At 43.1% G+C, this 17,624-nt stretch overlaps 1 protein-coding gene across 7 annotated transcripts in view; it reads right to left on the reverse strand.

Annotated features, from left to right (window-relative positions):
* Positions 1–7,661: 7,661 nt before the first annotated feature.
* The window catches only part of LOC125994536 (syntaxin-binding protein 1-like), a 114,454-nt gene continuing 104,491 nt past the window's right edge, over positions 7,662–17,624 (reverse strand). For 5 of the 7 annotated variants that reach the window (XM_049763880.2, XM_049763879.2, XM_049763878.2 and 2 more), the window contains one exon: positions 7,662–11,968. In XM_049763880.2, the coding sequence (XP_049619837.2) occupies positions 11,859–11,968 (110 nt within the window). In that variant the 3' untranslated portion in view covers positions 7,662–11,858. The remainder of the gene's footprint in view (positions 11,969–17,624) is intronic. The other 2 variants (XM_049763877.2, XM_049763876.2) reach the window with 2 other exon arrangements.

Here is a 17,624-nt window from a genome sequence, read left to right on the forward strand (position 1 = left end):
CACTTTTTTTACGCTTAACTAGTTCCACATAATTCAACCGATTCACTCCGTTCTATTTTTAACTTATTCCAGATATTCATGAAATTGCTTAAATTTTTTTCATTTCAAAAATTTTCTATTTTCACAAAATTCACAAATGTCCGGCAGATTTTTCCCCATTTATTCTTAATGGCACATTCAAAATTTCACATTAACGTCGTTCCAGTTTGAAATTCACATCATTCAGCACATTCAAATCACATTCGGAAATATTCTCGACATTCCTAAAATTGCCAAATAAAAAAAATTCACGTTTTCACGTTTCAAATTTTCACAAATTTTCACAAAATTTCATTTTTCACTTCTCATTTCTACATTTTTCAACTGATTCACCCCATTTCACCTCATTTACATCCTTCCAGTTTGAAATTCACATCATTCAGCACTATCAAATCACATTGGGGATATTCCCTAAATTGCCAAATTCAAACATTTCACATTTTCACGTTTAAAATTTGCGCAAAATTTCACAAAATTTCGTTTTTCACTTCTAATTTCTACATATTTCAACCGATTCAACTCATTCCAACTTTCATCTGTTCATCTTTTGCCTACCTATTCCACACCTTCCCACTTACCAAAAATTCCAAATTTTTAATTTTGAAATTCACCAAATTTTCCAAAATTTCGTTTTTCCCTTCTAATTTCTACATTTTTCAACCTATTCAACCCATTCCAACTTTATTCACTTTGTTCACCTTATGCTTACCATATTCACCCCCTTCACCCCCACTTACACAATGCTTACCCAATTCACCCTGTCACCCCCACTGCCACAGTGTGGCGGACATCATGGATTGACCCTGAAGTGATCCCAAATGACCTCAAAGTGAGCCAGAAGTGCCCCAAACTAACCGGAAGTGACCTAAATTAAACCGGAAGTGCCCCAAATAAACCGCATGTGACCTTTTGAAACCTATTCTCAAATACACCGGAAGTGACATAAATAAAATCGTAGGTGCTCCAAATAAACCGTAAGTGGCTTAATTTAAACCATAAGTGCCCCAAATCAAACCGGAAATGTCCCAAATAAACCGTAAGTGACCTAAATTTAACCAGAAGTGACGCAAATGTACTGGAAGTGACCTTTTTAAACCGGATGTGCCCCAAATCAACCGGAAGTGACCTCACGTAACTGGAAGTGACTCCAAACAAACAGGAAGTGCCCCAAATAAACCAGAAGTGACCTTTTTAAACCGGAAGTGACCCCAAATATACCGGAACTGACCTAAATTAAACCGGACGTGACCTAAATGAAAGCGGAAGTGCCCCAAATCAAACCGGAAGTGACCCAAATGAACTGGAAATGACCTTTTCAAACCGGAAGTGACCCAAATTAAACCAGAAGTGCCCTAAATCAAACCGGAAGTGCCCCAAATGAACTGGAAGTTACCTTATTTCAACAAGAAGTGCCCTAAATAGCTAAATTAGCTCTAACCTTTGCAATTATTTTCCGATTCAATCCGTTCCATTATTTTGAGGAGTGACATAGAGGTTAAGATGGTGCGTGAATAAGTGGCCTAGACAATTGGCTTAAATGAAATTCTAAATTTCGCCAGAAGATGGTGACAAAAGTTTGACATGAGAGACCTGAAGAAGGGGGCCCCGAGTTAAGATAGGTTAATAGTTAGTTTTTCCAAATTAATAATTCATAATAATAACAATTTCACCAGAGATGGTGCTAATGTTAAATTGACCTGATAATAGATCAGTAGTCACAATTGTTAACTGATTAGAAGGACTTATTCTGGATAAAACATGGACACTTCGGAGGATTTTATATTATTTTTGCTTTGACATATTATATTGAAACTGCTTGAATATTTTAATCTGGTACCTAGAAAAGCCCATGATCATTGTTAAGAGATGAGAATGTGACATGTTAATCACAAGTAGAGAAGCTGAAATACACTTATTATATTTTGTTTGTCATAAAGTATTCTGTACACAAAAGATGATTAGTTGTTGAATTAATTTGAGAACATGTTATAGGTTGTAATGTTAACAAAGGTTAAACATGAATTTAGCAATAATGTGTCATTTCAACATAAATGTGGCATTGATGTGTCACTTACACATGAATGTACTGAGAATTGAGTAGAGAGGGGAGGGAGTGCTTTTTGATAGAACATGAGTGAAAGCGGGCTGCGGCAGATGTCACGCTGACACGAAGCGACGGACGTCGCACGCTAAATTAAGCGTCGGAAAATTAGGGAGTCGATGAAGCATCTCTGAGAAAGCGTTGCTTCCGCGAGAATAGAGTAGCATCCATGAGAACCGGGATGAAAATCTCTGGGAACACGAAAGCATCTCTGGGAAGATGGACGCCTTCTGGAAGACAAGGCACGTTGCACAAGCAGGTGGATGCCTCAGTCTACTTTTAAAAATAGTCATGGGAAGAAGACTGAGCCCAAATCTGTATAAAAAGGTGATCCAACAGAGGCTTCTTTTGGTCCAAAGGGATGAGGTGCTGTCCGATTGTGCTAAACGTCCTTTATAAAAAGATAGATTTTTCATTCTTACTTAGATTAACCCAGGGTCTGTTAGAACGAATTTATACGATCTTCAATTTGGACTTGGTCAAAATTTGAGCTTTAGATAGGAGAAGAGAAAAGGACAAGCATAGAGAAAAAGAATGCCAATTTAGGACGGTGCTTCTCTTCTCTGTGGCCACTTAGATTTTTATAGAGATTTTGGAATTAGCTGACCTGATCACTCATTGTTCCATCAAATAGCCATTTATTTTTTAAGATATATACATATATCCTCTTTTATACACTTTTTGAGCTTTACAATCGAGAGAACTTTGAGAACAGACAATATAGAATATGGTGAGTTGAATTCAGTTGAATCTTGTTTGTAAGAATAATTAAGACTTGTATTGCTTATTCTTTTTCTATAATAAGTGCTGATTTTTTAATCTTTTAAATTCGGTTGAGATTGAACTTCTAATTAACCTTTTTCTTTAACTTCTATTATCTTAAATTATTAAATTTCAATTGGGGGATTATTTAAAAGCATTAGGTTTGAGACTAACTGCTAACATTTAATCTTTTAATTTCGAATAACAGTGCTTTTCTATTTAACCTTTTTTCTTTAACTTCTATTATCCTAAATCATTAAATTTCGATTAGGGGATTGTTTAAAAGCGTTAGGCTCAAGACTAACTGCTGACATTTAATATTTTAATTTCGAATAACAGTGATTTTCTATTTAACCTTTTTCTTTAACTTCTATTATCCTAAATCATTAAATTTCGATTGGGGAATTGTTTGAAAGCATTAGGTTTGAGACTAACTGCTGACATTTAATCTTTTAATTTCGAATAACAGTGATTTTCTATTTAACCTTTTCTTTAACTTCTATTATCCTAAATCATTAAATTTCGATTAGGGGATTGCTTAAAAGCGTTAGGCTCAAGACTAACTGCTGACATTTAATCTTTTAATTTCGAATGACAGTGATTTTCTATTTAATCTTTTATCCTCAATTTCTAGTATCCTAATTATATAATTTCAGTTTTATGATTGACGACTTAATCTTTTCTAACTGAATTAAATTGAATAGTGGGGACATGTTAATCTTACAAACCTTATATCTCTTTTCTTCTTCTATTTTAGTCATACTGTAAACCGTTGAGTTCTTTTTTAAGTGAAGACAGCTTTAATCCTAACATCAAGGAGTGTCAGATCTGGTTCGAAACCGTTATCTTAAGATCAAGCTAGTGTGAGTGTACACGAGTGAAAATAAACGAGGTCCCGCAGTCTTAACAAAGACAGCTAAACTATTCCGAGCGGATAACAAAAGCAACAATCTTAATAGGAGAGAGATCCGCTGCTAACGGCTGCGATTGAGGAGATCCTGGGTTTCGACAAAGTAGTTACTCAACCCTTCTTTGATTTCAGCGGGACTGGCGTCCGAAGAGACAGAATTCATCTAGCAATAGATTAGTTACCTGAACAGCGGTGAGACTCGGAACGAATCCTTTTCGTCTGATTCAACCCGTTTCAACTTTTGAACTCCAAAGTGAACCTCTTCAACATGTAGTTTTCGTTTCGCTCCAAATTTTTAAAAAAATTAGCGCAATTTTTTGGGAAAATTCCCATTCATTCTCTATGGGGATTTAACATTTGCTCTGACTTCGACATTTTTCAACCAATTCAAACCGTTCCAACTTTCAACTGTTCATCTTTTGCCTACGTATTCCACAACTTTCTACTTACCAAAAATTCTAAATTTTCAATTTTTAAATTCACGCCAAATTCTCAAAAATTTCATTTTTCATTCATAATTTCTAATTTTTTTAACAAATTCACCCGATTCTAACTTTTAACTGTTCATCTTTTGCCTACCTATTCAATAAATTCACACTTACCAAAAATTCCACATTTTCAATTTTAAAATTCACACCAAAGTTTCCAAAATTTAATTTTTCCTTTCTAATTTCTACACTTTTCAACCAGTTCAACCCGTTCTAACTTTAAACATCATTCTGCATTACTCCCCAAGTATTTCTACAACTTTCACACGCAATTTCTCTAGGAATTGCATTTTCTAGTTATTATATTTTATTCCTCGCACTTTTTTGACGTTCAACTACTTCCACATAATTCATCCGATTCACTCCATTCCAATTTCAACATATTCCAAAAATTCACGCGAGGGGTGCTTGCATTCATTTCATTCCCAAAATTTTCCATTTTCACAAAATTCGCAAATTTACGGCAAATTTTTCCCCATTCATTCTTAATGGCACATTCAACATTCCATATTTACGTCATCCCAGTTCGAAATTCACATCATTCAGCACATTCAAAACACATTGGGGAAGATTTTCAACATCCCCAAAATTTCACGTTTTCACGTATATAACATTTCCGCAAAGTTTCACAAAATTTCGTTTTTCACATCTAATTTCTACATTTTTCAACCGATTCAACCTGTTCCTACTTTCAACTGTTCATCTTTTGCCTTTTCCACAACTTCCCACTTACCAAAAATTCAAAATTTTCAATTTTGAAATTTAACCAAATTCTCCAAAATGTCATTTTTCACTTCTAATTTCTAAATTTTTCAACCGATTCAACCCGTTCCAACTTTCAAGTGTTCATCTTATGCCTACCTATTCCACAACTTCCCACTTACCAAAAATTCCAAATTTTGAATAATGCAATTCACGCCAAATTTTCCATAATTTCGTTTTTCCCTTCTAATTTCTGCATTATTCAACTGATTCAACCCATTCCAACTTTAAACATAGCATTCCCCAAATATTTATTCAGCGTCTTCGCCTTCACACGCAATTTCCCCAGAAATTGCATTTTCTAATTTCTAAATGAAGTTTAAAGTTATTATTTTTTATGTATGTTATATGATGAAGAAATGTTAGAATTCAAGTTTGAATTCAAGACAATCTTGTTTGACCAAAAGGACAACAAAATCATTTATTTGTTTATTTATTTATTTAGTTTAGTTATTATTTATTTACTATCCAATATTGTAAAGTTATCAGTGCACAAATCATTTATTTATTTTTTCTTCTCCGTTATTATTAAGTTAGTACTGCACAATGTATTCAATGATTTCTTCACTGAGTACTCAGTCATACAACAGTTAAAAGGAACATTTGTAATAAAACCCTCTCCTAAAATATTTATTGGTTTAGCTTTTCAAACATGTAAATCAAAGTGCACCTCATTAATTAAACACACACACACTATACACCGTTTTAAATGGGGTACTTATGCATTCTCACAGGGCCGCTGTGAGAATTTGATCCCCCCCCCCCCCCCCCCCCCCCTGTAATTTGGGCTAGGAAGGAGGCAACCCGTTCAACTTTTCCACACTACCTGAACAGGCCCCCAGGAAGACAGAGAAGAAGCCAGTTGATGTCCAGGACTCACCATTCTCAAAGTGGGAGGGCAGCACAGATTCTCACAGGGCCGCTGTGGATTTTTGGTCACTTTTCTTTATTTTCTACCTCTTAATGAAGTATTATTTTGCACAAAATTTGTTGTTTGCTTGTTTGGTTACTGGATTGTTTTTGCTCGCCTTGTTTGATTTTCTACCTCTTTGTGAAGTATTATTTTGCACAATTTTGGTGTGTTTGCTTATTTGGTTACTGGATTTTTTGGTCACTTTTTTCTAATTTTCTAGCTCTTAGTCTATTTTGCACCAAAAATCTATTTTGTATTGCACTTTTGCATTTAAGTGTTAGTTTCAGTATCTTTGTATTTATTTCCGTATTCTATTATTGTATATATTTGTGTGCTTTGTGTAATCCTAAAACAGCAGGTAGTTTAATACACATTCTTGACACGTGATTGTACAAAAAAGCATAATCTTTTCTCAGCTAATTTGAGATCAAACGTGTGTCGGCTGGGATAACAGAAATGCTGTCTGTCACTCACTCGTGAATCTTCACGAACGACCAATCAGCAACGAGCGTTAGATGGAGGAGGGACTTTAGAGAATACACTTTACCGAATATACCGTATTGGCCCGAATATAAGACGGTGTTTTCTACATTAAAATAAGACTGAAAAAGTGGGGGTCGTCTTACATTCGGGGTCTAGACATTATACCCATTCACAACGCTAGATGGCGCCAGATATCTTCAAAGTGAATGCTGTACTTAACTCCCCAGGCCAAAGCGAAAGGGGTCACGAAGAAGAACTTATTCAGATTTGTTTTAAGACTACAGTTAGTTAGACTTCACTTTGATGATTAATGCAGTTATTGCAATTTTGTTGTTTTATCACAGTAGATTGGTTTATTTACATTTGAAAAACCAGAAGCCATTTGTTTACAAATGTGATTGCACTTAAGTTTACATATTTAAATGTTCAGATATCAAGATGTGATAGACAGTTTTTGCATGATTTGATTGAGGCAAAATAACATGCTTTTTCTCTCGAATATATTGTTATAATCATTTGTTTCAGATGTACTGTAATCATTTACTGTATAAAAATTAAATTTGGTGTTCAAAAAGTCTTTTTTCAAACTTGAGTCTTGAAAAAGAGGGGGTCGTCTTATAATCAGGGTCGTCCTATATTCGGGCCAATACGGTATAATATATTTCCGTTCACGTCAGATTCAGTGACGCAATTTCCCGTTCATGAACCAGTCAGGGGGACGGCTGCTGGCGTTGTGGTACTGGGGAAAAAAAAGCGGGTTAGTGACGCAATGTTCGGTTTGCGAACAAGTCTGTGACGCAATTCCCATTTACGGCCTAGTAAACTGCTTCCTTGCCTTTCCCATTCATCAATGGATCAGTGTGTGGGGAAGGGGGCGAACGATTTGGTGAACAATTCTTTCGAACGATCCTTTTTAAGTGAACTGCTTCTAAAGATTCAGTTCACTCAAAAGAACTGGAATGCACATCACTACTCTTAACTGAGACAGACGTGCTAAGCAGTGCACTACTGTGCCGCCACCAATAATTTCATAAGTAATATCATTTCATAAGTTCAATTCATTTTTCACAACTCCTCCATCATAGTCTCAGATTTGTAGGTGCTTCACCCTAACCGCAGCCATGTCCAAATCCGGCCTCTGGTCGGATTTCATATGGTCCGCAGGTTTGGTCTTATAATGTATTATTTAAGGCCCACCTGCACTTTCAAACTGAATTAAAAAAAAATCATGAAACTTGAAACTGTAATTCCTCCTATTACCAAAGGGTGGCAGCACCACTCCTCTCCGCTCATTTCTGCCATGGCGACTGCAAAGAAAACAAGGAAAGTTGACATTGAGGGCCGTCGCTTTCAAGAGAAAAGAATACTTCTTCGCTGAAAATCAAGGCGATTGTGTTTGTCTAATTTGTAAAGATTGTCTTGTCTTGTTTAAGGATTTCAACCTAAAGAGACACTATCAGACTAAACATGCTAACACATACGACAAGCTAATAAAGTGAAGCAGCTCCAAGCTAAACTGGCGTCACAACAGTGGTTCTTGATGCGAGGCTGCGATTCAAAAGTGAATATTACTAAAGCAAGCTACGAAGTGGCCATGTTAATACTGTTGATGTTATGAACATGTAGACATAACACAAACTATTACTTTCTGAAAGATATTGTAAATGACAATAGCCAAATTCACTTGTTCTAAGTTTTAATAACAGACAACTTTGCATTACTTATAACTCCTGTTTAAAATGTTCATGAAGCAAAAATAATTTTAAACTCATGTAAATTTAAGGTATTTCACAATTTGTTCAGTGCTGTCTGACTCTTCAGATATGAATGAAAGGCAGAATTTGTGTTTTTAGAGTTGTTCACATCTGCTTGAGCGGCTTATATTTGATTATTTTGTCATTTGAAAAAAAAGACAATTGTGACAATGAAAATTGTTTCATAACACTGTGTATTTGCATGACATTTTTGTAGTTAAAAAATGTCAGAAAAAAACTATTGGCCCCTGGGCCCCTTCACTTTGTTAAATCTGGCCCTCCTTGTAAAAAGTTTGGACACCTCTGCTATACTGTTTTGGTACAGCACTTTTGGAATCTCAACTGACCAATTAAGGAATGATGGAATGATTTTTAACATCACAAATAATTGCATTATGATCAGAATGTTATCTTATGATATATCTATATATGAAGGAATCAGTATAATTCTATATATGAAGGGATCAGTATAATTTTTATATTAAGATGTGTATTTGTTTTGCTGTTACTCATATTTTGATTTGGTCTTATTTTGATTTTTTTTAGTTATATACAACCTTTTCACTTTAAAGATGATTACCCTGATGTTGAGGTACTATAGTAATTTTTGATCAGTATAAGATGTTTTTTTTAATGTTTTTACCACGACACTTAAATAGATTATCGCTGTTAGTGTAGGGAGGGGTACACACGCCTGACTTGTGTGAAGGCAGCATGGGTTTAATTCTCTCTGAGTGGTGGTGTGTATGTGGGTGTGACTGGTTGTTCATCTCTGTGTGTCCTGCGACTGGCTGATGACCAGTTCAGGATGTAGTCTGCCTTTCACCTGATGTCAGCTGGGATAGGCTCCAGCACCCCCCGCGACCCTTATCAGGATAAGCGGTGATGAAGATGGATGGATGGATGGATGGATGGATGGATGGATGGATGGATGGATGGATGGATGGATGGATGGACGGACGGACGGACGGACGGAAGGACAGACGGACAGACTTAAGATTACTTAGAAGAAGTGCATAGTATTTTGCAACAGGCCACTCTGACCCTTCTTAGATGTATTAGTTACAAGGTCACTGCAAATGTGTCCTGATGAGGTGTTTGGTATTAGAAAAAGTGAGATCCAGTTAAGGGGGGATAAGTGTTGAGAATGTTTGGTTGGGATAAATTGAGGAATTAGTCATAGTATAACAATCTTTCCTTGTATGGTCCGAAATCATGGACCGTCCCTAAAAAAGAGGAACAAACAGGAGGGACGTTTTGGGTTATCTATATAAACATATTGGAATAGAGGGTGCGGAGAACTTGACATTTTTAGCTAGCTTAGGGGCACCCTAATACTTTGTATTTATCAACTATAAACTTTGGAACATAAAGGACAGATAAAATTCGACTTATGAGTAAGTGTTTATTCAGTAAACCTTTTATTGAACCAATTATTGAGGTTCACAAGGGTGAATTAATAAAATTGATTAATGAACTAATAAATGATTGAAATACAGTATATAAAAAGAATACATTCATTTTCCAATACAGTGGAGCCTCGGTTTTCGACCACAATCTGTCCCAGAAGGCTGTTTGAGAAGTGAATCGTTCGAATTCCGAATCATGTTTCCCCGTTACAAATAATGGAAAAAAAATTTCATGCGTCCCAAGCCAAAAAAAAAAGCTTTTTTTAAAAGCATGTTTTCATTCTTTTACACTACAAACTGCATAAATACGTGAGTAGGTAATGTATAAATAAATAATGTAAATGATAAACTGAATTAATAGAGTAGGCTAGGCTGGGGAATGTATTGCCGTATCTGTAGCAACTCGCTTGTGTGTTTCATTCTAATAGTAAAAGATATCTTTTTAAATTGTGAGGGGAAAAAAAGCACATCAAAACGTTTTTTTTTTAATTTTTACCAATGAAAGACATTTCAAAGATCATGTGAAAGAAAACAGCAAAAACGTTTTCTTAATTTCAAAAAATTTCGTTGTTTGGTAAGCACAGTGGCTCCTCTCGCAACATCACTTTGTTTAAGAGCGTCTTTGTTTTTCAGGATCTAGCTTATTGTCGATTTTGCCATGCAAAACTCCCGCGCCAACTCTGACACATGCACACCGGACTCATATTTTGTGATTAATTCTTTTTTAAATTTAACCGTTCTGCACACTACTTTCCTCTTTTCGCCATGATCAGGTTTACTGCTCCCACTTGCTTCCTTTGGAGGTATGATTAGAGTTGATGCAATCCTCAGAGTAACGAGAATGTAATAACGAACGGAGTCAGTTGGCATGCGGATCCTCTCAGCTCATCTCGCGAGGTTCGACAACCGAAATTTCATCCGACACCCGAATCAAAAAAATCTCGAATTTTTTGTTTGAATACCGATTTGTTCGAGAACTGGGACGTTCGAAAACCGAAGCTCCACTGTACTATAAAACTTGTGGTACCTTTTTGACCTTGCCTGCAAGCTGAATTCCCGCAGTATTTGTGAGATCACAAAACCCGAGAATCCATCTTGTCCTAAGCCCAATGATTTTCTCTGAGCTGAACCGCTGAAAGTGCAGACCAATCACAAAGCAACAACGTGTTTGGGGAGTAGGATATGTAGCTGTGACAAAAATAAGAAGTACCAAGGCCAGGGAAAACAAACAAACAAACAAACAAACAAACAAACAAACAAACAAACAAACAAAAACATGGCGTTACCCGTGGATGAATGCATGGACGCCGCAATTAATTCTGTTCTCGCAGAATTACCCACATTTTCCTTTTTGTTTATTTTTAGCAGATGAAGATGCTGGTCACAGTATTGATCGTGATTGATCAAAAGTAAAGTTTGTTTGACATGCACAAGGTGAAGCATCGGCCAATCAGGTCAATCACGGAGCAGTACTAGATACTGAGGAGAACTCCTATGAGTGATTCACAAATCAATTTGATACCACATTTTGGAAGTAGAAATGCATCATACTAGAACGTCATAGCAGAACGGTGATGGAAAAAGAAAGTACAAAACAACCTCATCTATACTGAAGCCAGATTCTGACAGGTATGATGGTGGAGATAGTGGTACCCTAAATTCTGGGAGAAAGTACCTCCATTGTCCAATTTTAGAGAAATCATTTTATCTCATATTTACTGTAGCAACAACATATGAAGCAGTGAGCGTAACATACTCCAAGTTTCTTGTTAGGTTTTAGAACCTCAGAAAATGAAATTCCCCCTATTTGCAGGCATTAACACCTTTCAACACCTTCAGATATTCTGTATTAGGAATGTTCATCAAATGTGTTTGACAGATGGTCTCCAGTTTGAATTTTCTTTACTACACAATTGTATACCCAAAGAAGAATGAGGATTTAGGTTGTAAAGGAATACTACTGTTGTTTGTTAAATAAATATGGTAAATGTACTGCATTAACACCTTTCAACACCTTCAGATATTCTGTATTAGGAACGTTCATCAAATGTGTTTGACAGATGGTCTCAAGTTTGAATTTTCTTTACTGCAATTTTCTTTTCTTTATACCCAAAGAAGAATGAGGATTTAGGTTGTAAAGGAATACTACTGTTGTTTGTTAAATAAATATGGTAAATGTACTGCATGTAGAAATGTTAATATAGCGATCCACAAACGAGAGCATTTACCGCAATGTATCATTGGGTTGACTGCTCCCCAGTGGTCTCAGGTGGTGCATTGGGGTCCATGAAATCTGGGTGCTGCAGTTCCTTCAGGTATTTTGGAGGTGTAAGGATGTGGGTGGAACCTTCAAAAGATAAACACCTTTGCTCAAATTTAATGCAGAGAGTCAACTGCAAAATGCGATGAAAGCCAACAAAATTTTATTTAAAAAATTGGGTGCGGTATTTTTTACTATCCAACCTTAGAAAAAACGTGCTTATTGTTTCTTGTCACAGAGAATACACCATGGACTAGAAGCACGAACTAGACGTATTTCCGGTAAAACCTCATTTGGCATCGCCTTTTCCAGTAAAGCCGGGTGTCGTCGTGTTAAATCGATTTTACTTTAGAGGATTTCTATGAATTTTTTCTGGATTGTTTTTTTATGTCAAAGTCAAGGTCAGCTTTATTGTCAATTTCTCCACATGCCAAAGACACACAAAGAAACCGAAATTTCGTTCCCCTCTATCCCACGGTGACAAGACATGGCTCACAACAGACAAACAAGTAAACAAGTATAACAAAAGCGTGCTAAATAAATAATGAATAAATAACACAACAATAAATAAATAAATAAGAGGAGCAGGAAAAAAAGGAGCAAGTGCGCGTACAGCAGACATTCCCGAAAATAGCGCAACAGTGCCACACGCTACGCAGAAGGGGGTAGCGAGTTCAGGGCCCTAACAGCCTGGAGAAAGAAGCTGTTGGCAAGTCTGGTGGTGCGGGAGCGCAGGCTCCTGTACCTCTTCCCAGAGGGCAGAAGGTCAAACAAAGAGTGAGCCGGGTGACTCACATCTCTGGCAATCGAGGTTGCCTTGCGGGCGAGATGGGAGGTGTAAATGTCCTTCAGGGAGGGGAGCGAAGCACCAATAATCTTACCAGCCGTATTCACTATGCGCTGCAGGGCCTTCAAGTTCTGTTCAGTGTATATGGTTTTTGTGTAGCAACCCCAAAAAAATATTTGCAAGAATATTGTAATGTTTGTTATTGTGTATTATGGGACGTGTGAGGGCAGGGGGGGTTGGAAATGACGCGGAACGAGGACGCGAGTATGGATTGGACGGGTGTGAGTTGTGGCCGCCAGCAACTCGTGTAAGTATGCGTAAGTTGTTATTTTGAGTTCAATAAAAATGACTAAGTTGCACCCGCTACCGGTTTCATCTTTGACCACGTTGAGGGCATTACATTTGGTGTCAGAAGTAGGATTTATCTGCTGTCCACCTGACGTGTGTCAAGATGTTCAACGATCTCATCTATCGAGGGAACGGACAGTACAGCCAAGTGCGTAGCGACAGACTTTATTGTGGAAGGGGATGATGGTAACAGCTGGTGCTGGAGCGGCGATCGGGCTGGAGAGGAAAAGCGATTCTGCGGGATTTCCAATAGTGAAGCAAGTCAGTATCTCAGGGACTGATGAGCAAAGCAGCATCAAGGGACAGACTGACACTCAGGTCTGCGCTGGCGGCGCTGATATAGCGCTGTCCATGAGCCCGTGGCAGGTGACGGCGATTCCACTGACAGGGGGGCGTGGTCCTGTCGCCGGTGGCACCAGCACGTGACAGAACCCCCCCCACAAGGGACGGCTCCCGACGTCCCCAGGAACCAAAAACAAAAAAAAAAAGGAAGGCAATACCCCGGGCGACCAGGTGGGGGGGTCAGCACACGGCCGAAACGTCCGACACCTCGCCAGACGCAGGATCGACGGACACGGGAGCAGAAGACCCCGGTACCGGCGGACAAGACCTCCCCGGACCCTCACCCCTGGTCCCCTCGTCCCTCCTCAGGCGCCCGCGCCGAGGACCCGGTTGGTCCGGATGGCAGCGATGGAACTCCGTGATGAGCGAACGGTCGAGTATCCAGCGGCTCGGAACCCAGGAGCAGTGCGCGTCGTCATAACCCTCCCAATCCACGAGGTATTGGAGGCCACGACCGCGCCGCCGCGATCGGAGCAGGGAGCGGACAGCGTAAGCCGGGCCCCCATCAACTAGCTGGGGCGGCGGCGGCGGAACGGGCGCCGGCGCCAACGCACTCTCATGGATGGGCCGCACACGGGACACGTGGAACGTGGGGTGAACCTTCATGGACTCTGGAAGGAGAAGACGGACTGCGGCCGGGCCAATCACCTTCTGAATAGGGAACGGTCCAACAAAGCGGGGCGCCAGTTTGCGGGATCCTGCTCGCAGCGGCAAATCCCGCGTCGAGAGCCACACACGCTGCCCCACTCTGTACTCCGGCCCCTCGCCCAGGCACGATGACAACGGCGGACACAAGCCTGGGCCGACGGGCACGCCGCACCACGCTCCTGGTGGGCGAACAAGGGTGGCTGGTACCCGAAGACGCAGTGGAAAGGCGAAAGTCCCGTAGCCGAGCTGGGGAGGGAATTGTGAGCGTACTCTACCCAGGGAAGCTGTTGGACCCACCCGCGCTGGTCCCCGGCGGCCATGCATCGGAGAGACCTGCCCAGTTCCTGGTTCAGGCGCTCCGCTTGACCGTTGGACTGAGGGTGAAACCCCGAGGAGAGGCTGGCCGTGGCGCCGAGGAGTCAGCAGAACTCCGTCCAGAAGGTGGAAGCGAATTGAGGTCCTCGGTCTGACACGATGTCTTGTGGGAGACCGTGGTGACGAAACACCTCCCGCACCATGATGGACGCCGTCTGCTTCGCAGATGGGAGCTTAGGCAGAGGGAGGAAATGCGTCATCTTGCTAAAACGGTCCACCACCGTGAGGATCACCGTGTTTCCCTCTGAGGGGGGGAGGCCCGTGACAAAGTCGATTGACAGGTGAGACCAGGGACGCTGGGGAAAGGGTTGAAGCAGCCCGGCCGGAGGACGAGTAGACGTCTTGTAGCGGTTACAAATTGAGCAGGCTCTGACGTAATCGCTGGTGTCCACTTGCCAGGTGGGCCACCAGAAACGCTGTGCCACCACGTACCTCGTGCCTGCCGCACCGGGATGACAGGCCAGGCGTGAGTCGTGCGCCCATTGCAGCACGGACGACCGCAGGCCTTCAGGGACGAACAGGCGACCCTCCGGGCAGTTGCTAGGGCCGGGTTGATCGCGTGCTGCGGCTTCCACTTGGCGTTCGATCTCCCATGTAAGAGCCGCCACCCGAACCGAGCTCGGGAGGATAGTGGGAGGCGGACCCTGTCCCTCCTCCCCCCCAGGAAACAAACGCGACAGGGCGTCCGCCTTTGCGTTACGGGAACCCGGTCTATAGGAAAGAGAGAACTCAAACCGGTCAAAGAACAGAGCCCACGGTGCTTGTCTTGCGTTCAGTCTCTTGGCCGATCGCAGATACTCCAAGTTGCGGTGGTCGGTCCAGACGATGAACGGAGTGGTGGCGCCCTCCAGCCAATGCCGCCACTCCTCCAAGGCCAACTTGACGGCGAGGAGCTCCCGATTCCCGATGTCATGGTTTCGTTCCGAGGCTGACAGACGGCGAGAAAAGAAGGCGCACGGGTGGAGACGATCGTCTTGGCGGCTACGTTGCGACAACACCGCCCCGACACCCACGTTCGAGGCGTCCACCTCGACCACGAACTGTCTGTCGGGATCGGGAACCCTGAGGATGGGAGCGGATGTGAACCTCCTCTTAAGCTCCTGAAATGCCTGTTCTGCCCGTTCCGTCCATTTGTACGGGGAGGCGGGGCTGGTAAGGGCGGTGAGGGGCGCGGCCACCGTGCTGTATCCACGGATAAAACGGCGATAAAAGTTCGCGAACCCTAAGAACTGTTGCAGTCGCTTGCGTGTTTCGGGAACAGGCCATGACGTGACCGCTTGCACCTTCCCAGGGTCCATTTCGATGGATCCCTCACGCACCACATAGCCGAGGAATTTGACAGAGGAGGCGTGGAACTCGCACTTCTCTGCCTTCACGTAGAGCGAATTCTCAAGGAGACGGCGCAGCACCGCCCGAACATGCTTGATGTGCTCAGGGAGCGAGCGGGAGAAGATGAGGATGTCGTCTAAATAAACAAACACGAATTTGTCCAGCATGTCTCGTAACACGTCGTTTATCAGGGACTGGAAAACCGCTGGGGCGTTGGTGAGCCCAAACGGAACCACCAAGTACTCGTAGTGTCCGCTCGGGGTGTTGAGAGCCGTCTTCCACTCGTCTCCCTCCCGGATGCGGATCAGGTGGTAGGCGTTGCGAAGATCCAGCTTCGTGAAAATGGTGTCACCCTGAAGGCTCTCGAAGGCGGAAGACAGAAGAGGCAGAGGGTATCGGTTCTTTACAGTGATCTCGTTTATTCCCCGGTAGTCAATACACGGGCGTAGCGTGCCCTCCTTCTTCTTCACGAAGAAAAACCCCGCTCCCGCAGGTGAAGAGGACGGCCGTATGATACCGGCTGCCAGGGACTCCCGGATGTATTCCTCCATAGCCCGGCGCTCAGGAGCGGACAGGGAGTAGACGCGTCCCTTGGGAGGGAAGGTGCCGGGTAACAGATCGATAGCGCAATCGTAGGACCGGTGTGGAGGAAGAGAAGTGGCCCTGCCTTTACTAAAAACCTCCTTGAGTTCGTGATAAAACGCTGGGACATTGGGGATGTCGGGACTGTACCTGGGCGGGGCTCTGCCGAGTGGGCTGGTAGCCGCCTTCAGGCACACCTGATGGCAGCGTTCGCTCCACTGCCGAACAACCCCCACCTCCCAGTCCAGCACCGGGTTGTGCTGCCCCAACCAAGGGTGCCCCAGTATGAGCTGCTGTCCTGGGAGGGAAAGAAGAAAAAACTGGATGGTCTCGTGGTGATTGCCGGAGAGCAGTAACTTAACTGGTTCCGTCACGAAAGCCACCTCGCCGATCAGACGGCCATCAATGGCACGTGCGGGAATGGACGGGCTCAGAGGGAGGAAGCCGACACCCCACTGGCGTGCCAGGCTAATGTCCATGATGTTCCCCTCCGCGCTGGAATCCACCAAGGCCGCCACGTTCTGGTCGCCCGCCGCGAGCTGGACGCGTGCCTGTAGCGTGAGCGTGCTGGGGCTGGGAGAGCCGGTGCTGGACGAGCTCACGCGGATCCCCCGACGCCGCGTGAGCCCCGGCCTTTTTAACGGGCACCCCGCTACCCGATGGTGCTCCTCCGAGGGAACCCGAGCCCCTCCCAGATCCCAGGTTGGCGGGTCCCCAGCAGACGGAGGAATGTGACCACACGGGTTTCGCGGGGACCTCCTCTCCCGATCGCGCCGCCGCGTCTGGATCCGCCGGTCTACTCGGGCCGCCAAGTCCATCGCGCCCTTCAGGGTTCGCGGGCGATCGTAAGAAACCAGTCCATCTTTCATGTACTCAGCGAGGCCGTTTAGGAAGGTGCTAACGAGCGCCGGCGTGTTCCATCCGCTGCTGCCGGCCAACGTCTGGAACTTAAGGGCTTACTCCGCGACCGATCGGCTACCTTGACGCAGCGTCGCCAGTTCCTCGGCGGCGTCCTCGGCGGCGGATCCCAGGTCGAACAGGCAGAGCAATTCCTCCGCGAAGGCGTCGAAGGAATCGCAAGCCGGGGCCATCCTTTCATATTTGGCCAGACCCCACAGCCGCGCCTCGCCCGTGAGGTGGGTTAGGACGAACCCGACTTTGGCTGATTCCGACGAAAACGTGATTAGCTGGAGGCTGAACATTATGCGGCAGTTGGTCACGAATGCCCTCACGTGCTTGGGATCGCCGTTAAACTTCTCGATGTTGCCAAGGCGGGGCTCCGGGACGTCCACCAGCGTCCTGGCCTCGGCAGACGGGCGGTGCGGGGTTGCC

The sequence above is a fragment of the Syngnathus scovelli genome, chromosome 3 (assembly GCF_024217435.2).
Source record: "Syngnathus scovelli strain Florida chromosome 3, RoL_Ssco_1.2, whole genome shotgun sequence".
NCBI classification, from domain to species: Eukaryota; Metazoa; Chordata; class Actinopteri; order Syngnathiformes; family Syngnathidae; genus Syngnathus; species Syngnathus scovelli.